The sequence below is a fragment of the Otolemur garnettii genome, unplaced genomic scaffold (assembly GCF_000181295.1).
Source record: "Otolemur garnettii isolate 467f Iridium unplaced genomic scaffold, OtoGar3 scaffold00003, whole genome shotgun sequence".
Classification (NCBI taxonomy): Eukaryota; Metazoa; Chordata; class Mammalia; order Primates; family Galagidae; genus Otolemur; species Otolemur garnettii.
The window spans coordinates 9,229,860-9,257,147 of NW_003852398.1; the positions used below are offsets into that span (position 1 = coordinate 9,229,860).

Here is a 27,288-nt window from a genome sequence, read left to right on the forward strand (position 1 = left end):
CTCATGTACTTGATAATTTCCTTCCTTCTTTCCTTCTTTCTCTCTCTCCCTCCTTTCTTCCTTCTTTTTCTTAAGGAGATGGCAGTTGTTTCTGATTGGCAACTGGGGCGTCCCGCTCTTGCAGCCGTGTAGGAACCAAGCTTTTGCCGTCGGCATGTGGGTCACCTGCATCTTCTAGGCGTGCTCTTATATTAGTTAATTTGTTAGCTTGCTTGAATCACAGTCGAGAACCCTTCAGCTTTGGTTTGCAGCAATAAATTCAACTGACAGCTGAAATTTGGAACGCTCACTTAATATTGATTCTGAATGTAATAACAAGCGACATGACCTTTTGGATGGTGTAAAATATGGCCGCCACAACATCTGTGCCACGTTTCTTGCTGTTTAGTAATATGCTGTAACAGCATGGAGCTGGCATTAAAGCTAAGCTTTATTATCCAGCAGATCACTCCATCTCTCTGGCTTCATTTAAAAAAAAAAAAAAAAAGAGTGCTTTCGGCTTCTGGAGCTGATATCGTGTCTAATACTCGTTGCTGTTTTGGAGACCTAATTTACCTGGCAGTCAGATAGAGAAAGATGGCTGATGACCACATAGGAAGGCAGAAAAGAACAGCCAGGGTAAGGAAGGCCACCTCACATCCTAAACTCCCAGGCACCAGAAACTGACACAATTATCCGTGACAGTAGCAAGGACACTAAGCATTCTTCATTATATCCTTAGAAAATATCTACGAAGCCGATGTGATTGAGCGATGCCTACCAGATAGGAGAATATCTTTTCTTCTCTCAGCCACTCCCCCATAACAAAAAGGATGATTACCAGTGGTACTTGCCCTGATGCCTGAACATCATTCTAATTTAGCATTGCCCTAGGAAATCCTAAACTAATTTTGCTAGGATGGATACAGGGATGTTTGCATCTGATTTACTCTCGCTGTTTTTCTTTGAAGTCTTGGTATCTTTAAAACATTCTCCAAGTAGGCAGAACATCAATTTGTGCACTTTAAAAAATCCAATTTACGCAGGTTAAAAATTGTCAAAATAGTATAACCGTATTTCTCCAACAGAATTTCCAAGCATGGATCACACACACACACACAAAATGCTAAACTTGAAAGCGTCCTATCATTTCAATATATTCCATGGCTCAGATTGGCTCTAACTCGGTGAATAGTAAGAATTTAAATCTCTTTATCGCAAGAGACAGATCTTGACTTTGAAACAATATAGCATCTTTTTTCTCTGCTGTGATATTTTGACTCTGTGTGGTTGAGCCATTTCTGGAGGGTACACGCACAAGTTTTAAATCCTATTTCTCTGGAGGGAAGAAAAGAATTAAATCATATTTTGGAAGTCTTTTTAAAAATGTACTTCCAAAATAAAAGACTTGTCAGTAGTTTCAACGAGGTTAAACGTACAGAAAATGGAGAATAGTTTCATTTGTTTTTCTTTTTAACATGCAAGCCTGGCTCTTGTAGGAGCTCATACTTGGCATGGTGGCGATTTATCCGAAGCAAACTATTAATAGGGTGCTCTTTGTATTAGGGACTGCAGAAAAGTGGGTCTGATACTTGGTAAGTGTTCTATACAAAGAAAATGCCAGGCCTGGTAGGTAATTGAAAACGTCAGACTTCACAGTCCTACCATAAGATGAGAGATGCTGGCCTGTACCCTCTCTCCAGGGAAGCCTAGGAGAGTGCCCACTGGGATAACTTCCAAAATGAATAGAGAGCCCTGCGGCCTAAAAAAAGCTAATCAAGCCATAAGTGAGATGTCCTGACAGTGAGACACTGGTCAGGGGAAAAAGGCTCACCCAACTGACATGCTTTTAGGTAGATTTCCAAGGCTGACTGGCAGTTATCACTAGTAATCTCTGCCACTTTTTCCCCATTAGATTCCAGTAATTATTAGGAGGTTTTCTTGATTTATTATTTGCTCAAGTGGTATTCATCTCAAGAAAGGTCAGAAATCCTGGAGGCCACTCCTATATTCCGGGGAACACACATGAATTTATAAAGACCAAGTTCATTATTCATGCAGAATAACGTGGGTACAATGTGATTGGATTCTTTTATTGACAGCAGCCTACGACAGATGGTTGAAATGCCACTTTCATTTCAGGAAGAAAGGAATCCTTCACGGGCAAAAGGAAGCCTGGAGTTGCAAGGTAAGATCATGCTTAATTATCGGTCCCAGAGATAATGTATGGCCAGTACCATATTTATATAATTAGAAAGGGAATTTCACACTAGGGTGTTCAAATGCCTTGTTCCCCATTAACAGCAAAATACCAATGACACTGGGTTAGAGCGGCTATGAAGGGGAACTGGGCCCAGCTAATCAAAAACATTTCAGCTTTAAGATGAGTATTTGGCTGTGAGTTTAGGATGAATCAATTCTCCAACTTGGCAAGCAATAATTAATTCCAGCAGTGTATCACTCATCTGTGTAGTGGCTGCCCCCTCAAATAGAGATCTTCTAAAACTCTCCCTGGTGAAATCAACGAAGCCATCAGACACAGCCATATGTTCAAAGCTCAGAGAGGATTGGTCATGAGACAGTTGTCTATGAATTGAGATGTTAACTGCCCAACAAAATTTTAGTAGCATAGGAAGAGAGCCACAGAGTTGTTTCAACTGTTACCAACAAACCAAACTAACAAGCAAAAATAAAAGAACAAACTAACAGAATCCCATTCCTCTTCAAACATTGAAATCTACTCCTTTGGTTTTTTTCCTTTCCTTTTCTTTCTTTCTTTTTTTTTTTTTTTGAACTGGTATCTGACTTGTTTAAGATACTGGAGTGACTTTGTTGAAAGCACCCACCGAAGCTATCCAGAAAGGATATAAAATGGGGAAAAAGTGAACACAGGGACAAGGTAAACAGCCACGAATTGGATTAATCCAACATCCTCTGCTGAGGTAGGATTCAAAACTAATCAGATTATATGAATATTAGGAGCCAGTAAGTATCTTTCTGCAGCAATTACCAAGCTTTCACGCATAAAAGAGGGCATTTTCTTTTGCGTTGGGCTAATCTATCAAGTGTTTAGCTTCAAAGGAAAAGTTGAGAGAGAAAGACTGAGGTCGTCTTGCAAGGTGGCCATGTCCCCTCCTCTTCCCTTCTCTGTCTTCTTTTCCCTTCCCTCTTTTCTCCTCTTTGTATTGAACCTCAGAGGACTGCTTTTGTTCCTTAAGTACATTGAAACTATTCTCGAATATAATACAATTTTCGCTCCCTTTAAACTCTATTTTTGGGCTTTACAACTTGGTGCTAAGCACTTGGTCCTCTTGGAGCCCTGGCACCATGCAATGAGACCAACAGCACTCAAGCCTCATCTGTAAGCTTCCATCCAGGATGGAGCCCCAGGACTCAGTGTAAAGCCAACCAGGACCGTGTCACCGTTCCTCTGTGTACCCTGTTTACTCTTCCGGTGGTTAGCATAGTTTCTTTTTGATGAAAAGCAAACCATTGGCAGACGTACGTAACAGACTCTACAGATAGACAACATTGACACTGGATAATGACTTCGTAAGTCAAAACTCTGTAAAAATGTCATTGTAGAGAGAAAGTACAACATGGTGATTACAGGCTCAAGTACAGGTTCAAATCCCACATCTAACTCCTTCCTAGGCAAAAAATGAGTTTTGTTCCCCATTTTTGCCAAAACATTTGGAAGAAAATATTCATAGTGCCTACTATTGTACTAAGGATGGTATTCCAACTCCTACCACAGCCCAGATGAAATGGTTCTTATCATTTCTCCAGCATCATTTTCCACCTGCTTTCCCTAACTCCAACCGCCCAGAAAGAACTTCTCTCAGTTTCTCACCTATCCACAGTGGTAGCTGCATGCCTTGCTCCCTTTGCCCAGAATATTCATTGCCAGTCACTAGGTGGTAATTGTTCTGCCCGGTTGATTCCCATAATTACGTTACCTTCTCTAATTCTTAGGATGAGCTAGGGGCGATGGCTGCCTTTGGTCATTGTTCTGTCCCAAGCCAGGGTAGGGGGAGCATAGTAAGAACTTGACAAATATTAGTTGTTATCATGATGCAATGTGTTAGGTCCTCACAACACAGTTGGAAAAATTAACCTCCTGCCCATGGGAATTATTAGCCCTTGGAAAAGCAGAAAGCGTACAATTTTGGTGGCTTTAAATTTCCCCTGTGGATGTGATAGCAGTCACACCATTTTAATAAACAATACTATGTTTGCAGACAAAAAATAGCAACATCTAGCTATAGACCTGTACTGGGCTGTAAGCATCCCCCAGGCTTCCCAGGTTCACTGCCCACTATCTTGAAAGCCATCCCTCAGTGGGCATCATCCTTGTATTCATAGGCAAGAGCCCAGGTATTAGTATTCAAGTTTGATCATTTCTCTGCAAATCCAGTGGCAAAATACATGTTTTAATTGAGCCCAGGAGTGTTGAATTGCAGACACAGTGTAGGAAAAAAAAATCACAAGAAAAATGGCAAGTGGAAGCAGCCTTTCACCTTTGAATGGAATATGATCCTTACAAACATCAATAACAATTTTCTGTTGGGGAAAAGCCTATGGCGCAAATAACCTGTTTAGTTTTTAAGTGGCAAATGGACCCAAAATTAGTGTTTCTTATTCTTTAGAAAACAAAACTGCCCTAGCAAGCCAGGTAAGGTAATTTAACGGGATGAAAACTAATAGAATTTGGGCCTGTGATTTAAGATAGGATAATTATCATTAGCCAGTGAAAAGGCTCCCATGTCCAAAAATGAGGTTAAGTATGGTCACGGCAACAAGAACGGGCAACACACATTTGATAAGAAAGAGGATGACCAGAGTGAGTGAGGATGTGCCTTGGACACAACACTGAAGTGGATGTGGATCAAGATTTTTAATTTGTGTTGTACAGGGCAAAATACTCCCATTTCATGAGCACAAAGCTTTGCATACATTGTGAGAAACTTTCAACATTGATTTCAACCGTCTATACGTATTTATATAAATAATGACCCCTATGTCTATATTTCCCCAGGTTTTTATAGGATAATGTGTTTACATATATCTTTATTTTCATATATGATGTCTTTCTTCAAGGAATATTATTTATAGCTATAAATGATGATAATAACAGCTAACATTTCTCAAGCACTTACTCTAAGATAGGCAGTGTTGCAAGAGCCTATCCTAGAATAAGTTTATTATCTTACTTAATTGTTACAAGAACCTCAGGAGAAAAGGAGGACTGCTGTCCCCACTTTATAGACGAGAACACGGAGGCTCAGGGAACTTCCGCCAACCATCCAAGGTCACACAGTTAGTCAGTGGCTTTCCTGGGATTCAAACTCAGGCAGTCTAACGTAAGAGCTCCAGATCCTGTCCACGACTCTCTACCACTTTGTAACTATTATGCGCACCCGATGGTTCAGATCATTCTGGAAACATCCCAAATAAATAAGACATCTGGGGGCTTTGGAGGCTCCGGGGGAAGCTCAAATGTGGTCCTTTTATAGACCATGAAGTCTTATACAGAGAGTTTGCTTGTAACAGACATTTTTTTTAATAATCCACATTATTTTTAAATTCCAAGAAGGCACTCAGGTGAGATGTCACTAAAATTTGCTGGATTCTCAGGCTTTATTTATTTATTTTTTTTAATAAACCTTATCAACATTCTTAACCTTTCTAGTGGGCTTCCCCCTTGCTTATTTCTGCACCACGTAATTATCACATAAAGAACTATCTACTTGTGCGGAAGCAAGAAAGAAAACACAAGGAACAGAAAACACAAACACGGGCATGTTTGTCGTCTCATATGGAGGGTTATTTAGCTTGGATAATAAATCATTACAATGAATGTCAACACTGCACCAAGGAGAGGGAGTAGTTAGTTGCATATGCTAATGGGAGATGTGCATTACTAATGAGGGGGAGAATGAACAACTCGAGCCACATGCTAGTTATCACTGCGAATCTCACGACAAGTCGTGTTCACACCGAGCGTATGACTGCTGGGTGACAGTGCGGGCAAATATTCACGTGTCAACAGCAATTGCTCCCATATTCCAGCCAAGACTACCGAAGAGTTTAAAAATAAAACCCTCCTTGTCATGCACCAAGACGTCAAGCTTAAACACTTCTGCCAGTCAAAGGGAATTTGCCAGGTTTTACCCACCCACACGTGGGGTCTACAGGCTTCAAGGGTATCACTGTATCAAATCACAAAGAACGGTGCCATTATCCACAAATAAGTCCTGTAACGTTTTCATCTAAAATAAGTCTCAAGTCCCAAGATGCTCAGCCTCTCTGCCGTCACTAGACCCCCACTGGGGGTGAATACTGGGGGACAGCAGTACCCTATTATTCTTTTGCCTCCTTTCCATCTAGCATAAAATAGAGGTTTTTAAAATTGTGTTAACATTCAAAACAACACCTATTATTTTTAGGTGTACAATTCAATGGCATTAAGTATATTCATGCTATTGGGCAACTGCTATCACCATCCAGCTCCAGAATTTCATCTTTCCAAACCCGAACTCCCTACCCGTTGAGCAATAACTCCCCAACCCCTCTTCCCTCCAGTCCTTTTTGTCTGGACAAGTTTGACTACTCTTGGTACTTACTATTAGTGCACTCACAAACACGAGTTTTGTATCTGGCTTATTTCACTCAGCATAACATCCTCAAGGGTCACCTGCGTTGTGGTATGTGTTAGAATGTCCTTACTGTTAAAGACTGAATCTGTACAATTTCATTGTACAAACAGGCCACATTTGTTTATTCACCCATCTGTTTTCAGACACTTGGGTTGTTTCTACCTTTTTTGCTACTGTGAATAAAGCTGCCACGACTGTGTGTATACTAAATATCTGCTTTCCCATTTTATGTGTCTATACTCAGAAGTGGAATTGGATTAAGTGGTCATTCTATGTTTAATTGTTTTGCACTGTTTTCCACGCCAACTGGATCACGGTATACTCCAGGGTTTTAACTTCTCTGCAACGTTGCCAACACTTGTGATTTCTCATGTTTAGTGTTTTAATTTTTTAGTAATAGCCATTCTCATGGGTGTGAAAAATATGCTTTGCAAAGATATAAACTGAACTGAGAAACACCCTTCAGTGGCTTTTCACGGCACTGAGGATAGAATAATAAACACTTCACCGTGACTGCAAAGTGTGGCGTGGCCTGTTCTCTGCGGAAGCCTCTGCAATTCCCTTTCACCCCACTCTGTGCCTTGGTTTTACACTAGACCTCCATTTATTTATTTATTTTTTTGTAGTTTTTGGCTGGGGCTGGGTTTGAACCGGCCACCTCTGGCATATGGGGCTGGTGCCTTCCTCCTTTGAGCCACAGGGGCCACCCTAGACCTCCATTTATTTCTTCAGACATCTCAAACTCTTCCCTCCTTAGGACCTTAGCACACATGAATCGAATTGCTGTGAAGCTCTTTCCCCTCTGTTCTCCAGGTGGGCGTGGCCTCACCCTCCGTCAGCTTAAAGACCACCTGGCCATCAACTGATCTAAGAGCTCCACTCATCGAAATTCCCTCCCTTCTCATTTCACTCTTTGCCCACACCACACTAATGCCGATGTGTGCTTATACACATAGTGGCTTTGTTTGCTCATTTGTTTTATTCGCCCTCTCTGTCTGTAGGGACAGATCTTGTGGGAGAAGCACCCAGATCCCACTGTTCACCACTGCAACAGACTTGATTTGATCTCCAGAGTCAAGTGAAGTGCCTGGTCCATAGTATGTTCTCAGTAAGTGCCAATTACATTTATGAGTGATTTGCAGAAAAATGCAGACCTATGAACAGAGAACATGGTAGGAGCCACCACGATAACCTCACTCAATTCAGGGAAAGCTGGAGAGAACGTGCCCTGTGCAGACATTCATCAGCTCTGGCAACAGGCTCTGTGCATCTCCGGCCTGAAAAAAATCACACATCTCAATAACAATGGGATCAATTTTGACATTAACACGAATATTACCAAAGCCCAAGAGATACATTTAAATTCACCAAGCTCCGCGGCAGATAATATAAAAGCTCTAACTTGCTCTCTAGAAACAAGAAACTTTCATTTATGGCTTCCCAGCTCGTGCTAATCCTGCCCATTAGGCCAAAATATTGCATTTTAGACAGGATGCAAGATCATACAGGAGACTGATGTAATACTTAGGCACAAAACCAGCTGGCAGATTTAACACTGAAATCCCCTTTATTCAGAAGGCACAAATCAAGCCCGTGATGCCTTTTTTGACAGATTCCTGCATGTTCCTCATTATAGATAGATGAAAGAAGACAACTCCACATTCTGGGGCAGAACTCTAACCGCCTGCATTTGCATACCCAGTCATTTGTAAAGGGAAAGAAACACATCCCCCGCATTTGCCCAGAGGTAAATGTTTACTCAGAAAGGTGACTTCTGACATTGACAATAATGTCAGTTTTCCATCTGCATATTTTAAGGTAATGCATCCTTCCTTTAAGTGCTTTCCAGTTCAGCTTCTTGATTTTGCTGTTTCCATGAGCACCGTGACACCCAGACCTCTAGGTCCCCATTTGAATAACTTTCTGGGAGGAGAAAAAAAGGCAATAAGGCTTCTTGCAGAGACAGGCACTTGGGGTGCCGAAAAGTGAGCACTGAGATTGCAGTACTTTCATCTTCCTTACCCCACCATACTCCACGAGCTGAGGGCCAAAAAGGCTCACCCCAGGCTGTGGATGAATCCTTCTCTAAAATGTGGTCTATCCCTGGAGATCCCTCTGGAACATTTGCTCAGGTAGCTGAGCAGTTCATCAGCATAGCAATTTGCCCGGTCAGCTCCATCCATCAGAACAGAGAAGTGTGGCTGGCGGAGGTGAGACTCAGGGGAGAGCTCCCCGTGGGCAGGTAGAGAAGGCACATTCATCCAGAGATCATAAATATGCATCTTGGCCCTGATCTTCTCTGCATGAGGGTGATAGACTGGAGACAGGGAAGGCGCAATCCTCACCGGCCCACCGTCTCCAAGTGCCCCTGTTCCGCCTAAGAACACGCTCTATTTAGATCTAAAGAGGCAGGCAAATTTGCCACATGCGACTCAAGGGTCTGTCTGAAACACAAAGGCATGAACGGGAGCTCTCTCTGGCTTCCAGATCACAGAGCTTACAAGTCACATTCAATAGCGTCTCTTTCTTGAGAAGCTCCTCTTTGCCAGGTGGGGTACGACAATGAGCAAGACAGGCTCTCGCTCCTTGGAGAGCTGACAATCTAGTCAATTTAAATTAAATTGCTAAGTTAATTTAAATAGGATATAAGATGCGCTATGATAGAAAAAACAGATGGTGCTCTGAGAGCAGGCAAGAGGAACCTTACTTAACTGTGGGTGGCGTGGGGAGGGAGGGGGGTCACTGAAAAGTTCTCAGGAGGAGTAAAATCTGGTCTGAGACATAAAGAACCAGAGAGCGGTGTGAAGAAAATCAGAATAGAAGCAGTGAGAGGAAGACTCAGCAGTCTCCCCAATTTCCCCCCAATATATATGTACACATCTATTTTTTTTCTTTTTGTCACAGCTGGAATGTTAAGTTGAAAATTTTTCAGCATCCCCCTGTCTGCCAGATCCTAGCTAAAGATGCTTATGCTAAGAAGCCAAAATAAAGAGATGCACCATAGACTATCAGCAGGAGTGACTTGGAAATGCAGGCTGGTATTGATTGAGACACCTTCCCACGAAGAAAGCCGGGATTAGCAATATGTTGCTTGTCAATTGCTCATGGCTTCTTTGCCAGGCAAGGATGAGCGGGCTAAAGTTAAAGAAAAAAATTAAAAAAGAAAAAAAGAAAGAAAAAGAGAGGAAAAAAAACCCCACTCACTCTAAATTAATGCTTGTCAAGCTCAATAAAGTGGAGAGCCCGGGGAAGGCTTAATTAAAGTAAACAGACAATTTAACGTGAGGGGAAGTTCAGCCTACATGGGAGAAAAATTCTAGGTATTAAAACAAATTCATGAACAATTAGAAGCATGCAATGCCATTTATCATTTATTCAAGGCATGGTGGTAATGAAGTTAGCAAACTGCTCCTGAATCTGGTGGTAGAATGACTTTGGTGATTAGATGACTTTGGGCAAGGAAAGGCAATGTGTTTGTGTCTGTGCAAGGTATCTTTTCTTTTTTTCCTTTCTGTTCTTTTACCTTCCTATTCCCCACCCGCCCCACCGGAGACATTATAATAATAATAATACAATCTCCATTCAGCGTGCGGGGCCTCAGTATCTCAGCTGGTTGCTGTGCTTGGGGACATTTGACATTTGCTGATTGCTTGGGAGCTTCAGGCTGCAATTTCAAACTCTCAGCAGAAGGAATCGAAAGCAGAGAATGAAATGACAGACTTGCGAGCTGGGGAAATGCTTCTTGGTAAAAGTTGTGCTTTCTGTGGTCCACGTAGGTAAGAAATAAAAAGAGCACATCAGACAGGAGGGAACGTGAACAAATGTACCCCAAGAAGTTCCTCTTCAAAGATCTTTGAAAACATTCACTCGCATTGACCATATTTATCTCTAAGCGGTGAGCCCTGCCCTCACTCTTGTGTCTCTGAGCGCTAATACTTCATGGTGTGTGCCTTGGGGCCACAGCCCTGCTTTCTGGACTTCCTCGAGCCAAAGAGAAAGTGTCAACATGGGATTTATAAGCTGGATAATCAGTGATAATGGAAAAGGAATAAAGGGAGGGAGGAAAAAAAAAAAAAGAACCTCTGATAGTTCAGTTGGATTTTGGTAAAGTCTTTCTTGCATGCCAGCCATCCTGTAGCCCAGAAGACAGAAGCTTTTGGAGAGCCAGAGGTATAGGCCTTATAGCAATTCTTTTGGTAACAACTGTAGAGGAATTGTGATTGCCTTGCAACCTCTCTGTAAACTTAATGAAGCATTTTTAGTTGGATGTTTTTAAAACTGGGTCAAAGAAAGGGGGAAAACAGCCTGAATGCTGATGCTACGTTATAATAGATTGGATAAGTCATGGCAGTAAATCTGTAAAAGCCTTTGCCTAAGCACAGAAGTGAACCAGCACAGCAAAAGCCTTTTCTGATAAACGGAGATCAATACCCAGAGAATATCTAAAATTGGCTTTTCATCCCTAACCTCGCCAGTGCCCAGTGACAAGCAGAACGCTGTGGATTGGAGGCCCCACTGAAATCACCCAGGGTTGCACACAGGCAAGCGAGATGCACAGAGAGGAGAGGAAGGTAAGCAACTCTCTGGGAGAATCATCGGCCCTCTCACACGCTCTCTTTCATTGTTTCTGGAATTTCTTCTGCCTGATAAAGAAGCCCTGATCGTTTATGCAGATGACGAACAGATGATTAGACACAGATAAGTTCTCCCACACCTGAGTCAAACGCAGGTATCTGGAGATGTACAGGAGAGGATCTTCTTTTCTTCCTGAAGAGGCGGGTATGTTCTCAGCTCACCTGTGTTACAGAAGGGACACGAATGGTGCCTGTGGACATGCGTGTTCATGTGTGTGGACACATGAGAGAGGCTGGAAAGCAGTCACTTTGATTCCCTTCCAAAAAGCCATCTGAGAATCAAGACCAGCATGGCCCCAGGCTTGCCCTGAGTCAGGCGCCTTTCTGTGTCTGCTTCCTTCTTCCCAGATGAGGAGCTGGCTCCTATGGCGCTCACGGCTCATTGCTGGTGGCAGGAGCTGATGATTCAAAGTGGATGAGACTCTTCTAATCAGTGATATTGCTGGATGTGGCCCTTCTTTGGGCTTCCATCTCTGGCCCAGGAGATATGAGACAATTGCTAGATGTATCTGTGGTGGGAGGACTAAAGGCAAGGTCACAGAAGCTTGGGAAGCTATGTTAGAATCCCCAGGGACCAGGGATGAAGTCTGATTTTTTTCCCAAACTGGTCCTCAGTTTGTGGTCTGCAGAGCCATTTGTGATTCAAATAAGCGCCACTCCATGGTTTGAATTTTGTGTTTTCAACTTGTTAATAATCTAAAACTAAAACACCGGCCAATTGTAAAGACAATCTGTTCCTTTCGCATTGGCACTGTTTTCACAGAATATGATTTTAGGATGATTTTTTCCCCCCTAATTTCTTAGGAAATATCTCTTAAAGTTAAACACAGCACTAGGTATTTCCCTGAAGTTAAGGAAATTCTTACAGTGGCCTCTTTGGGACACTTGTTTGTTTATTCACTTTGCAAAATATTGGCAGAGAGCCTTCCACGTACCAGACACCACACTGGGTCCATGGGACAGACCGCGTATCAATGAACAAGACAGACCATGTTTCCTGCCCGGGAGGAGCTTCCTGGGCGGGCAAAAGCAAACAGACAATAACACAATCAATAATTACATATCGAGTTAGAAACTCCTCAGCACCATGAAAAAGCAGAAGTAAAAGTTTAAAAGAATAAGTAGAGCAAGGGAGATTCACAGCAAAGGGACTGGATAGGAGACAGGATAATTTTTATTTAGAAACAGCATGGTCAGCATATGGTTTATTAAAAAAAATAAAAGACTTAGAAGAAGTAAAGCAGAGACTTAGAAGAGAGAACACGTTCATTCATCATCTTCGTCCCTGATGGGCCTGAATGTTTGTACCACGGAGGAGAGTTGCTTGTCAGGCATGGTGTGGACATGGCGGTGTGGACGGAGCAACCAGAAGGCAGCTTCAGGCTGGAACCTACCTACCCCCCAGGGACTGACACTCATCTCTTCACCTGTCTCGCTAAACTCAATCTGGCTGTCAGCTCTGGGGATAATTATCTTCTGAGCCAACGATCAGAATTCTAATAAAAGCAAAAGAGAAAATGAAAAGAAAGGACACGTCCTGGAAGAAGCTTGGGCTGCCTGCCCTAGCTGGGTGTTAGAGCCCGTGTCTAACTCGGAGATGACAGAGGACCACGCGTCTCCTCCTGTGTCCCCATGCCCTCCAACAGTGTATTAAATTCTTTCCTTGTCTGACATAAAGTAATAACAGAGAGTTGTCACTGTTCTGAACAGCAAAAGATAGGATGACTTAATTTCTCTTTCTTTCAGTGACATGTCACCGTCTCCTGTTTAATGAGAGGAGAGAAGAAACAGGACCTAGGTAAGAGAAAGTCACAATTTACTCCAGCCTTGGGGACACAAGGAGTAAACCTGGGAGGAAGAAATGCCCCACGTGGAGGTTTAATCAGTGAAGACCTGGGTATTGCATTCTACCTGAAAAGGGCAGTTTAGAACTTAAGCTCCTCTCTCCAAATCCCCACGGCTGTTGTCCAGGGACAGTAGAGTTTCAGTGAGGCCATAGTCAAGTCTAACCAATTTCACATTTCTGAATATTCATCAAATATGCAAATGAAAAAATAAATATCTCGAGAAATTAAAAAAAAGAACACAACAATTTCTTTTACGCTCTGAAGCTAAAGAAACGCTGTCTCCTGGTGGGGGCTCGTCAGTGCCTTTGTAAACTGGCCCTTGCATCATTATCGTGCAGAAACATGCAGGCTCGTGGCTGTGTCTCTGACAGATTCAAAGTCTATACCCGAGCCAGCCAGCCAGGAACTGGACACCCACCCTGCTGATTCACATTCCTCCCAGGTGGGTGAGAGCTTCCCAGCACATCCAGGCTTGCCCAGCACGGTGTTTTCTGCATTGCTGTCTCATCTGTCCTCACATCCCTGTGACTCACGTCCCACTCACCTGCACCTCCCCACCTCCCCATCACGCTTCAGTATTCCTGGGAACCGATGACTTTATCCTTGTGAAATCTTACGCCAGAGCAAGGCTCAGGAAAATCTGCAAATCTTTCCATTTACAGAATCAGAGTCCTAATAAATGTTTCTGTGTATAGAATGTGAGTCCTAACAAGTAGCAAACGGTAATAAAAGCGAAGGGTTATGAACAGTTAATAGTGAACACTTCACATGAGCTCGTTCTTTGAATGAACTGCTGTCATTTAATCTTCACAACAGCCTTATTGGAATGAAAGAGGAAACTGAGACACAGAGATGTTAAGCCACGTGCTTGTTCAGTAAAGCTGGGAAGTGGCTAGACTGGGATTTGAACCAACACTTTGAGCCTCTCCTTTGAATCACTGCATGCTATTGTTATTCACTATGAAAAGTATTAAGTATTTTAAAACTATGGTGTATTTATGCAAAGTACTAAGCTGTGCATAGTAAAAGCCACGTGGTGGAAAGATGAATAGAGGAGGCTTCAGTAGACACAGACAGAGCTAGCTGGGCCGTGGCTTCAGCTTTTGCTTCTATTATATCATGAAAGCAGATGACACTTGACCTGGGCAATGGAAGCAGAGTTTTTATAAGTCCCCTTATAAAAAGAGGGCTGTTTAAACAGTTGTGGGCAAGGTTTAAGGAAACTGGAAGAGATGGGGCCATGCTCTAGGGCAAGCAAAAGTTAGAGTGATCAGAGGAATCCAGAAATAGAGAACTCCATGTACGGACAGGGGTACAGGGGACTGTCCGTGTCTCTGGTGCAGGGAAACAGCCAACTGAGGCCCCTGCCAAGGAGGAAGCTGGTCATAACTGCTCCCGCCTCCCTTTCTTCTACCTCCTGACCTTTGATCACTTCCTATTGGATTGCCCCAGTTATCAGCCAGCTAGAGGACAGACACCCACAGACGTAGCCTCTAGAATCAGCTTTCAGGGAAAAGAACAAGATTTTGATGGGCGGAGAGGAAAGGGAAGGACAAACAGACAATACACAACACAGTCCCCATCGTGGTAGATGGGAACAGATGTCAACCTCCCTGGGACTTGATTTCTTCATCACTATAATGAGGTGATTAGACCACATGCAACTTAGACCTCCTCCCAATCCTGACAGTTTATGATTTTATGAATCTAGCCGCCATCTACTTTCCAAAAAATTTCAGAGTAACTTCAAAAAGTAAAATACAACAGACACAATGCAAACTCTGGTGGTATTCTGTACCACTTCTGCACTTGTGTGTTGGTGAACGTGTGGAATCGGTGAGGCTGTGGCTGAGGTCGGGGGAGCATGTGCCCATTCCAGAAAGTAACCCAGAGATCATCAAATGCTCTAAGGAAAAGTCCCAACAAAGGAATCTGTGCTGTGTTTCTGAAGCAAAAGGAAAGGGTCCTAAGAAGGCAGTGCCAAGCATATTTGGAAAACCCAAAAGACAAGACACACATGCGTGCCTTCTGTGTCCCAACACTGTGGCCCTATCCCCATGTTTCCTCAATGAACCCATGGCTGCATGCTGCTTGTCACTGAATGCCCATGGTGGCAATGTGGCTTTGGTTGAGGGAAAGGTAGGGGTAGGAGTGGAGAGGTAACCGTGCCCCCCTGGATCCCAGGGGGCTTATCTGAGTAGCCTTCAGATGTGCTCCCAGGTGCCTGATGAGCTGTTCCTAGTTCCTGAGGTTTCTTGCTGGCAAACTCTTGAGAAAACCCCAAGCTTATCTGAACAGACAGAAGACACAACCTCTTGGCAAGGACATCGGTCCTCCCCAGCTTCTGGGGACACAGTCACTTGTTCACTGAGAAGTCCGAGATGGTCAGAGTGTGCTGTTGTGAAGGACGTTGGGATTTCCTCCCCAACTTCTCATATCCTTTCTGCACAAACAAAGGTAGAAGCAGTTTCACTGTTATAGAATCATCTCTTTGTTTTCTCTCAACTCATGAGAGGTAATATTAACCCATCATTGGATTTATTGATGATTTTCTCCTTAAATGGGAGGAAATCTATAGCATCTCAGGACTCCTAAACTTATAGAGTAATCACAGTATGTGCAGGTTCGTGTGATTTCGCAGGGCTGAGTAGTCGAAGAAAGGTTAAGTTGAACTTGTTCTATGTCCTGACTGCACTCAGTGTGGCCTAAAAAGCAAAAAGAAGTAGGCAAAACAGAGGGAAATTGGTGCGTGTGTGTGTGTTGTATCTATGAAACAGACTACATGGAAGCAGCGACCTATGTTTGTGTGGTTTTGTCTACATCACCTGCGGTTCACAGGTATAAGAAAGCAGAGGCTTGGCCAAACACGGTGGCTCAGGCCTGTAATTCCAGCACTCTGGGAGGCTGGGGCGGGTGTACTGCTTGAGCTTACAAGTTTGAGATCAAACTGAGCATGAGTGAGACCCCATCTATGCTAAAACTAGAAAAACTAGCTGGCTATCATGGTGGGTGCCTGCCGCCCCAGCTACTAGGAAGGCTGAGATGAGGATCACATGTGTCCAAAGGACGGAGGTTGCTGTGAGCTATGATGATGCCATGGCACGCTACCCAGGGGAACAAAGTGACACTCTGTCTCAAAAAAGAACAGGAAGGCTTGAGACACGAAATGGGTTGAAATCTCAACATGTCCACTCACTAACTGTGTGGCCTGTGAGTCTTCTGCCTTTAGTGTCCTCGTTTCAAAAACGGAGCTAACAACCACCAGAATACCTACCACGTGGGGTTGATGCAATAATAAAAGTGAGACCAACTTGATCATAGAAGTAAAAGTACTTTGCAAAATACAAGTTGCCCTAAAATGCGAGGGGTTATCATGATTCCATTTAAATTGACAAGACAGCAGAACACCACTTGAAGGCAAACGATTCACCTAGAGACCTGTCAGCAAACCCAGCCACCTGCAGCAGAAGACACCAGGCATTTCGCAAAAATCTGTTCAGCATACTAAATATTAAGATACAAGTAGCAAGACTAAGCCACACGTTTTGAAGGAACGGTTACAGGAACGGGTGGTTTCCCCTCTCTTCTTTTTGCCTATTTTTAAAAATGTCTTAACACAGAGCTACAATAAGGGTAAAGCCAATCACACATTTTCATGAGTACACAGAGGACTGCAGCAAATGGGTCTCTGGAGGGTGAAAAAAAGTGACAGATGTAGACAGAGTAACTTGAAAAGAGTATTTCAGCAACAGACACAGGCTACTCGACTTAACAGATGTTTACAGTTAATAAATTCCACTTTACATCTATTTTCACCGAATATTTTTCCGATGTTATACCTGGCAGACCTCACGGAGGTAGCAGAAACAAAAATCAGATCCACAGCCTGCTAGGAATTAGAAATTGCACTCGGTGAGAAGAATTCCCGACACTGTGAGACAACTGCAGTGCAACGTCAAACAGTTTCACAGCCAAGTCCCCCTCTCTCCCTGGATACCCGCCGAAGGGTTAAAGTAAATACTTCAACTACTCTGTCAATTAGGAAAAGTCCTTGCTAAGCCCCATCTGCATACACACCCGTCATCCTTACCCAGAGACTCCATCCCGAGGCTCCCATGGAAAGGACTCAGAGGCTGAGGGGAGGCGCTGACGAGTCTCCATGAGAGGCCGTCTGGCTTGCATTCAACAGTGCCAGCCACGCTAATGATCAGGAGAGGCTGGCTCACCATCGGCAGGGGCTGGGGACGGGATGCTCGGCCTTTTGTGTTCCCCTCTAACTACAGAAAATCACCAGCACTCCCAGTCTGACACAGCTGAGGCCTTCTCCAGCTGGGAGGGAAAACCGTAAGAGGCAATATCTGCTCCCTCCCTCCTTCCTCTCTGCTCCCTTCCCTAGACAGGCTCAGCATGAGGTTCCTGAGGAATTAGTTGCGGGAGGACGCCTCCCCCGCTGACAGCCAAATGCCAGCCGCAAGTCCTGCCCATGTAATGTGTCTGACATTTCTGCATCTCTCCGGGTTAACATCGTTTGACGCAGACTTTGGGGGAAATATCTCTTAAAAAGGTTTGTGCGTGCGCGTGTGTGTGTGCACACGCATGCACACACACAAGTTCTGTTGTCTCACAGCATCGTGGCCTATATATTTAATTTTTTAAAATTATTCTCTTAGTGGCCGACACATCTCTGCTTTGGCATTTCCACTTAGGCAGAAGTAATTGGTTTCAGAAGGCTGAAAACCCTTATTTGAAACTATGTGCACATTCTTGTTGATGGATGCCACGGAATGTTCAAATATCATCTTCCCTCAAGTAAAACAAGCATTAAAACCCAGAAGGACGGAATGTGATTGACAGCCTAGAGCACTTACATTTTAACTACCTGTTGTCAAATTATTTTAAAGCACCTGTATAAGAAATCGGGTCAGTTCTCCTTCCTGGTCAGTTACCTCTTGATAGATCTTATCAAATTTGAAAGGGATTCTTTCTCCTTTCCTGCACTGGAATGCACTTTCCATTTTTTATTGTGTTTCTTAATGTGCAAAGGACCAATAAAGTGGAAATCTCTCTCAAACATTCACCACAAGGTGCAGTCTCCGATGGGGAAGAGGAGAAACGTCTATCCATCACGTCTGGAAGGAAGGTGTAGTTGTAGCCTACATACTCCCAAAGTAGGGCTTTTGGATATTTTTGTGATTTATTTTTAAAGGAATGCCATATTGTAGCTGCTGAAGTAGATGACATCAATACGCCAGACAAAGAAAATTCTACCAAGAAACAATAAATCCCGATTCCAGAAAATAAGGGAAAGGTAACTAGATGACTGTGCCTGGCTGTAGCAGAAGGAAGAGGCACAGAGACTCGATTATTGGGACTCTAAGTACAGAAGGGCACCTTGGCACGCGTGGATGTTAGGCACCACTGTGGGTGATCCCCTCAAAGACCACTCAGGAAACTCAGGGCAGGAATAACATCTACAACATCTCTACATCATGGCCACTTAGAGTCCAACATAGCAACGTGTTTAAACCTGCAGACTCTACAATAGAACAACATGGGTTCCAATCCCAGCTTTATCATCTACTAACAGTGTGATCTCAGGCAAGCGGCTCACCCAACTGTGCCTCCATTTCTTCATCTGTAGTATAGAAATAGGAATAGATGTGATACTAATAGGATTGATGGGTTATCACGTGGATTGGGTCAACACATATAAAAACATCAGTCTCTGCTTATCACAAGCAATATTGTTAATATCCAGTCTCTTCCTGATTACTCCCTACACAAGGGAAAGTAGGTTCCATTCTATTCTTGGCTACATGCTATTGTCAGAAGTTTCTTCTCTACTCTGTGCCCAAATTAAGCTCCCTACAATTTCGATCGATCTACCCCAGATCTATTAGGAGATACAGAGCCAGGATAAGTCTCATATTTCTTCCTCTGACAGTTCTTCACAATATTTAAGACAGCTGCAATGTATCCCTAAGTCTCCTTCAGACCAAGTCTTCCCAGTTTTTAGCAACTTTTCTGTATATGGCAATTTTCCCAGATTTTTCTTCGTCCTATCACTTTCCTTTGGATGCATTCAGATCTGTCAACATCCCTAAATTTCATAACCTCAAATGGAACAGCATGCTATGAGTGTGGTTTAAGAATGCAAACTATGAGAGACTATTTCTTCATCCATATATACAGTATGCCATTTCATCAATTATAAAAACTACTGGGTACAGTCAAAATATATATTCAAATGACCACCCATCTCCTCAGCCCCAAATGTGTTTCTCAGATGCTAAGAGGAATCAAGGAGTCTTCTTTCCCCAGATATCAGTATGAAGGACACCATCAAACCCCCTCTTGTATATAGTTAGACCCATATAACTAAATGCTTGCAATACGAGGCTAAACCATCTGAAAAATCAGTTCACAGCTCTCCTGGATGGAAATCTATATCCGGAACCAAGTTTGCAAAACACCTAGGTCGTCAGCCAGCCTTACCACCTTATTCTTACAAAGAAACTCAGAGAATTTAAATGACTTACCCAAGCTCACGCACAGCGGGTGCTGAAAACATTCACAATGCCTCCCCCCATGGCCAGCTGGACATTTTTCTTGCTCATTATCTTAGTATAACCCAGTCTATTTGTTTTCAAAAGAGAATCCCCAGCAGAGCCCAAGAGGTTTTGCACTGCCTCCAGCCAGTGCCCTTGACTGGCCATCCCCACTACAAAAAAGCTGTATGCAGGTACGGTCAGCGGCGAATGATAAACAGAGTGCTCGTGCAGTGATTTGAGAGGGTGCTTCAAGAGTTCTAGGAGAACTTTGTGTAAGTCTGTCTAAAAGCAATCAATTCCAGATTTCTCAGGCTAAATGCATCATACTCATCTTCATCTGCACAGTCATTTGTATGCTTCTGGGTCTGTCTTGCTTAAATAGCAACAGTACCTCCTCTGTTCAAGAGACTTCTCTCTAAGCCCTTCCTAGCTGTATTGACTGACAGATGACTTGCAATAGGAATGGGAGAAATCACTTACTCCACTCTTAAAGGAAGTTTAAAAACAAAACTAAAACCTGCTGTCTACTTGCCTGACAAAGATAATGTGAGGCTGACTATAAAATGTGTGTGGATGTGTAGCCTTTAAAAAAAATAGTGGACCGACTCCTTTTAAAGCAAGTTCTTAATCTGGAATCAGTTGTATCTAAAATCAAAACCAGGCCGGGCACGGTGCCTCATGCCTGTAATCCTAGAACTCTGGGAGGCTGAGTCAGGTTGATGCTTGGAGCTCCTGAGCAAGAGTGAGATCCCATCTCTACAAAAAGTAGAAAAACTAGCCAGGTGTCATGGTGCCTATCGTCTTAACAACTCAGGAGTTTGAGGCAAGAGGATTGCTGAAGCCCATGAGTTTGAGGTTGCTGTGAGCTATGATGCCATGGCACTCTACCCAGGTACCCAGGGCAACAGAGTGAGATGCTACCTCAAAAAAAAAAAAATCAATGAATGAATCAAGTCAAATCAAAATAACAACAAATAAGAAAGAAAGAAAGAAAGGAAGGGAGGAAGAAAGGAAGGAAGTCAGGCCACTTAATTCACTGGACCCTGCTTGACATGTAAGGTTATTTCCCTGATTTTTTCTGCTAACAGAGACCTCTCCCTTTCTCATTTTACCTTGTTTAATTCTTTTTTTTTTTTTTTTTTTTTTTTGGAGACAGAGCCTCAAGCTGTCACCCTGGGTAGAGTGTCCTGGCATCACAGCTCACAGCAACCTCCAACTCCTGGGCTCAAGAGATTCTCCTGCTTCTGCCTCCCAAGTAGTTGGGACTACAGGCGCCCACCACAATGCCCGGCTATTTTTTGGTTGCAGCTGTCATTGTTGTTTGGCGGGCCTGGGCTGGAAGGCTGGATTCGAACCCGCCAGCTCAGGTGAATGTGGCTGGCGCCTTAGCCACTTGAGCCACAGGTGCTGAGCCCCTTGTTTAATTCTTTTGGGACTATCACATAGGGCATTTTAATAATTTCGCATACATGCATCCAATCCCTTACTAGATTGTAAACTCCTAAAAGACTAGGATGAATTGTCATGCTATTCTTTGCCATCATGACATCTTGCAGGGTGACAACTTCCTATCAATTCTCTGGCTATCACTTTTCTCTTTAAACCTTTACCCACATGGCCGGCAAGATGATGCTTTCAAAACAAATCAGGCTTCCTGATTTGCTAAGGGAGAGTCCACCCCGTCCAGGCCCCTTGAAGATGACCATGGGACCTTGGCAGGTCTGGTCCTTGCCCACTTCTTACCATCTATTCCCTCCTCTCTCCAGCTCCCTCTTTCGGCCAGAACAACTCTGATCTTTCAGTCCCTGGAACACACCATTTTCCTCCCAAGTCACCTCCCGTCCTCTCCCTCCCCTTCAACTCCTTCCTTAGCCTCCCATTAATCAGCTTCCTCCTTTAGGGAAGCCTTCCCTGATAGCATATTCAGGTCAGGGCTTCCTGATGTTGCTTCCTACAAATTTTCCTCAAGCTCTTCCTGAAGACTATTGCCTCATACACTGGTAGAATGTGATATAGCCACACCAGAAAAATGTTAAGTTCAAGTTCTTAGAAACCTTCAGAAGAGCCATGCCATTGAAGGAAGGATTCTATCCTCCTCTTGGAAATAAAATCTAACTTATTTCTGGAGGTGTGAAGAAGCTACCCCAATGTGGACTCTGTTACCCACATCATTTTTATTGAATAAAAAGAAGTCGCAGGCTGGAATGTGTATTTTAATAGCAGACTGGTTTCTTTGGTTAATGAGTTTAATATTCAAAAGGGCTCCCAGGGGTCTAGAACAAGGATCAAGCGTTAGGTGTGTTACTTTTGTGTGTTTTGGGAGTCTCGTCGGCCGACCTTGATTAACCGCCTCTGTGGTATACGAATCACCCCAGCAGAAGATGCCAAGTCACTATGAATGTACCACTCCCGGACTCATACCCTGAATAACCTAGCTCACAACTTCAGAAAATGCTGGGGTCAAAAGAAGTGACTATCACATTAAGGACCAGGGCAACACCTTGTCAGGGATTACTCACATCAGGAGTCAGTAAGAAAGATGTGGATTCTGAAGACCAGACTCTTGCAGAGCAGTGGAGCTCTCTCTATGAGCTGAGCAGCTGCTACTCACAGAGCATGGGGATTGCTCATCCTGCAGCAGGACAGGGGAAGGGCAGCGGAGAAATGGTGTTCACTGCCCACCTACTCTGTGTCAGTTCCTTCGCTATGGGCTTTTTGCCCAGAGTTCCACTTCATCTGACTTGTTGTTGGCTAACATGTTCCTCTGTCAGAGTCCTTCACTTGAGCTGTTAACATTCTCCCTGGAAAATAAACCAATTCTGAAATTGGCCCCCTCAAGCCTTCTTACCTATGAAAAGGTTACCTTCACTTCTTTGGACAAAACCAAGGAAGATGGCTATTATTATTCTTATATTATCAGAATAGGCAATATAGTTAGAAATCAAACCAGTTGGCCAGGCGTAGTGGCTCAGGCCAGTAATCCAAGCACTCGGGGAGGCTGAGGCAGGTGGATAGCTAGAGCTCAGGAGTTGGAGACCAGCCTGAGCAGGAGCAAGACACCATCTCTAAAAGTAGCTGGGTCTTGTGACTGGTGCCTATAGTCCCAGCTACTTGGGAGGCTGAGGCAAGAGAATCACTTGAGCCCAAGAGTTTGAGGTTGCTGTGAGCTGTGACACCATAGCACTCTACTGAGGGTGATAAAGTGAGACTCTGTCTCAAAAAAAAAATTATTCCATCAGATATATGTATAATAAAATCAGTATTGTCTGATTCCTTTTTTAAAAAAAGTACATATGCAAAAATATATGCATATTAATTGCTCTTATTTTAATGAAAAACCAGGAGCTTAAGTAGAAATATTTTGCGCAACAATACATTTAGTGAAATGTATTGTAGTGGAATTATAAATGCTTTCCAATCCATACCATGAAACAATTTAAGCAAAGTGTAGGGTGGGGGCAATTTCAAAAGCTTTTCTAGCATTTGTAGCACCAGTGGGGAGAAACACAGGAAAATATGAGATTGACAGATGGGAAAAATTTCTGCTAATGACTACAGGCCAGTGGGATGGAAACGGACAACTAATTATTCAGTAGGAAGTGGAACAGGATAGTACATTTTCAGGAAGCAAAGCAAATTTGATAGGATGTGGAAATTATGAAAGGTAGAACTAGATTTTTTTTTTCATCTGAGAGCTCTTTCAGGAAAAATGAGCAGATAACTAAAGGTTTCTGACAACTGTAAAGTCACAAGAATCAGCCAGGGAAGTTTCAGAAGGTGGTATGCAAAGAACTGAGAAAACACCAGAGACAAGGAACCAAAATAAAATCCAGGGTGTCATTTAAGTTAATAACAAATAGAGAAGAGCACAGGAAGGGCCAGAATATGTTTACTTAGTCAAAGAAATTTCAGAACTAAGATGACCTGTTGTTTGCTAATTCATGAAATAATTGGCGGAAAAAAGTCAAAGGATATTGTTGACCCTGAAGACTAAATCTATGGCAAGTAACATAAAAGCAAATTCAGTCCTCAGTCCCTTCGAATGAAAGGGGTGGCATCTTTCATCCCCCACCAACGGACGGCACCCCCACGGCCCTGTCATCGACCTAATCGGAAGAAGCTCAATCACGGTTACTGAAATTTGGCAAAAGTATTCACATTTCAGCTGGGCATGAGCTGGAGGTACTACAGCCCAGAGGCATATCTTTAAGGAAGTTATAGGGGAACATAAATACATTCTCAGAATAGAAACGGCTCTTTCAGCCTAGGTTAATGGAAGCTCCGTTATCACAAACTTGGGCGGGGAAAATGGAGACTTGATATATGAGGTTACCCAGCCTTGATAGGGAAATTGCCAATCCTTTGGGGAAGGTTTTCCGAATATTTTAAAAAGATACAGAAGGAAGGGCTTTCCATTTATAAACGTGTCTATTTCTCTCCATTTATCCTGCCAGCCCCTACTCCACCCAAGTCCCTGGGGTGTTTCGCTTGCCCTCTGAGAATTCTTCCTCCACACATTGGCTTGGGAAGTCCTGATCTTATTTTTGTTTGGCTTTGGCCTTTTGGTATCCAATGACTACCAGAGAAACATGAAAAAATAAACTACCTTCGGTCATGTGATCATTTCCTGAATTTTTCCACAGAGGATCCGAGCAGCCCACTAATTGTGTACCGTTCGGTTCAGTTCTCTCTCTCTGTTACTGACTGAGCTCCCTACAGACCACACAAGTCAGGAGGGACACAGGCAGGTGCCACGTGAGTTGTGAGTGGTTTGATATCTGCAGAGGTCCTTAAAGACTCAAAGCTCTCATTACCCATGCAATTGGTTCCATGTAACACAGACACGTGTATACAAGCCTTGCCTTCCCATCCTGCTGCCTTCTGCAGCCATGGCTAGTGGCCATTCATCTTTTGTTTCCTCGCTGCGCCCACCTTGGTGCTAAGTGTAAAGTACGTAATTGATATATTTGTCCTGGTCTATGTATCAGTGCCATAATTGGTTTGAAGTGACCATTGGGGCTGCTATACTTTTGAAGAGACTATTTGTACGTGATATCCTAGGGCAGATTTGCAAACGTCCAATCCATTGAAACTGGTGACCTGGGGTATTTTGAGATGGCTGGAGGGTGGGCAATTGGGCTTGCTTTGAAAGCTCTGTGGAAATACCTGCTTTTCTGTTAATGTGGATTATAAAGGCTACCTGGCATAATGCAAAGAGCATGGGCTTGAATTCTGGCCCCAGAAACATTTCTTCAAGTGAATTGCTTCTTTTGTAAACCTTGGTTTCCTGCTCAGATTTCCTACCTCAGCAGCTATTGCAAAGTTTAGAAATAACGCACTGAAGGTGACTGGCATAGTCTGGGGCACAGAAGCATCTAAGAAGTGGCAGTTCAGAGTTTGCTAGAAAACACATTCATACGAAAGAATCTATGTAAATGTTCACGGCAGTGTAAGAGTTCCAAACTAGAAATGACCCAAATGTCCATCAGCTAGTGGATGGATAAAGAAAATGTATACACAGGTCAGTGGGATACTTCAGTAACAGGAAGGGATGGACTACTGATCCATGCTGCAACAGAGAAGAAACTCAGAGATGGGCTACGTACTGCGGACACAACTCCGTCCATGAGCAATGATGAGCAATGCCTGGAAAGACTCAATCAGGGAGAGAAGAAGTAGCTCTGCGGAGTCCAAGGTTGGGGATAGAACAGAACTGAACAGCGAGTAGCCAGGAGGGAATGTGAGGACAATGGAATTATTCTCAAAGTGGAGGATGTTCATGGTCGCACAACTCTATAAATTTGCTAACAATCATAGAATTACATACTTACAATGGGTGGATTTCATGGTCTGTGATTGTATGTCAACCAAAGTGGTTTTTTTTTTTTTTTTTCCTAAGTCTATTAGAATGCTGAGGGAAACTTTGGTAGTAGAAAAATCTCCTGTGGAAGTGTCTGAAGGCCCCAGAAGGCTCCCTTCACCAAGGCACTGGCTTCCCCACGTACTGAATGATGGCGGAGCCCACATTCTCTAAGGCTCCTAGCCAATGACTTTCTGCCTTCACAGTGTTGGCAAGAAGCCAGAATTATATGAGATGACTCGTTCAGCCAATGCTCCCAGAACTACTGGCCCAGGGAATGCTGTCTCCCTCAAGGGAGAGCCACCTGGGTTATTTTAAACTGAGGAATTCTGGTCTTTCACATTCCGGCTCTTCAGTCGCACTTCCCAATTCCACCTCATTGCCGCTAATTTGTGAGGAATTTCTGTGACTTGTTGTATAGAACAACAAGTCACATAGATGAGAATCTATACAGGTGTGGTTGGTTATTTCCTGTCTAGAAAGTTTATTCAAAGAGAGACAGGAGATGTTGACATTAGTGCTCAGTGTCACTTGGAGTCAGAAAGGTACCTGGCAAACCATCAGTCAGTCACAAACATGGAAGTCCCAATAAAAGGGGAATAATTGACATATTAAAATCTACGGGTCCCAAGAGGATACTAAGCCCACCGCATTTTTTTTTTTAAAGAGAAAGAGATAGAGAAAGCACAGTGCCCACAACACATCAATTAAAACCTGCCACTTCCCTGAAGCTGCCAGCTGCAGAGCGGCTGCCAGAAGTCCCCCTTCTCTGAGGGCATCTTGAAAATGAGCACCTGGGGCAGCTGGAGCTATTAATAGGTGGGAGGAATGATATAAAATGTCACAATGCACCTTTCCAAATAAAAACGTGTCCAGACTTTTCCAGGAGGAAAGCAAGAGAGGAAAATGGCCCAAAGTACTTAAAAAATTATTGCATTTTCCTTTCTCTGAACTCCTACTATATATTATAAGGGAGAGCTTGTCACTTCCAAAGCGTCTGGCCTCTCTCTGCAGTTCCAGAGAGTCCCATAATTCACTCATGGCTAGGAGGGGCTTCTTGCCTCATTCTTTTCAAAACAGGGGCTAGAGAGGCATTGTTCCTGTTCCAACAAGGACATGTGTGGGGAGAAGGTGTCGACTGTCACCAAGGTACAGCAGGGAGGAAGGATGGGACTCTCCTGACACTTTTTCTTCAACTGCTTCATGCCTCGTCGAGAGAGGGGGGAGGCAGGTGGGATCCTGAATTCAGAAGAGCTTAGCAAGTGTGCTCAGAATCCCCAAACACACTTCTAAATAGATTTTAGAAGAATCACCATGAATTTGTTTTCAGCGTGATGATTTCATAATGAGGCTGAATAAACTGATTCCATCTCTGGGGAAAATCATTTTCAGTGTCTGCTGTTTTTTAGAATTTTACCTTGCTAGTCCAAAGCTGGGTGAGCACAGGTAAGTCGCTTCACTGCCTTAGACACCAGTTCCTCCAGTTGTAAAATAAGAGACTTGAGCATAATGCTTATTCCAGCTCACTTCTAGTTTTAAAATTCCTGGGCTGTGCCAATGAGGTAAGAGTTTTGCCCCTGGAATGGACTCAAGAAAGCTCTCAACGACAAGGAAGGTCAGTAGTCACTGCTTCAGTAGAGGCTGATTAAAAGATATACTTTGGGGCGTCTGTGGCTCAGTGGGTAGGGCACCAGCCCCATACACAGAGGGTGGCAGGTTCAAACCCGGCCCCGGCCAAACTGCAACAAAAAAACAGCC

General features: G+C 43.5%; 1 protein-coding gene across 2 annotated transcripts in view; it reads right to left on the bottom strand.

The window, feature by feature from the left end:
- Nucleotides 1-27,288, bottom strand: part of TENM2 (teneurin transmembrane protein 2) — a 945,756-nt gene that overhangs the window by 472,296 nt on the left and 446,172 nt on the right. The window contains exon 1 of one of the 2 annotated variants that reach the window (XM_023514817.1): nt 17,210-17,413. The exons of the other annotated variant lie outside the window; for it this stretch is intronic. Within the exon in view, the coding sequence (XP_023370585.1) occupies nt 17,210-17,348 (139 nt within the window). The 5' untranslated portion in view covers nt 17,349-17,413. Of the gene's footprint in view, nt 1-17,209; nt 17,414-27,288 lie in introns of those variants that run through there. 2 annotated transcript variants of the gene reach the window in all.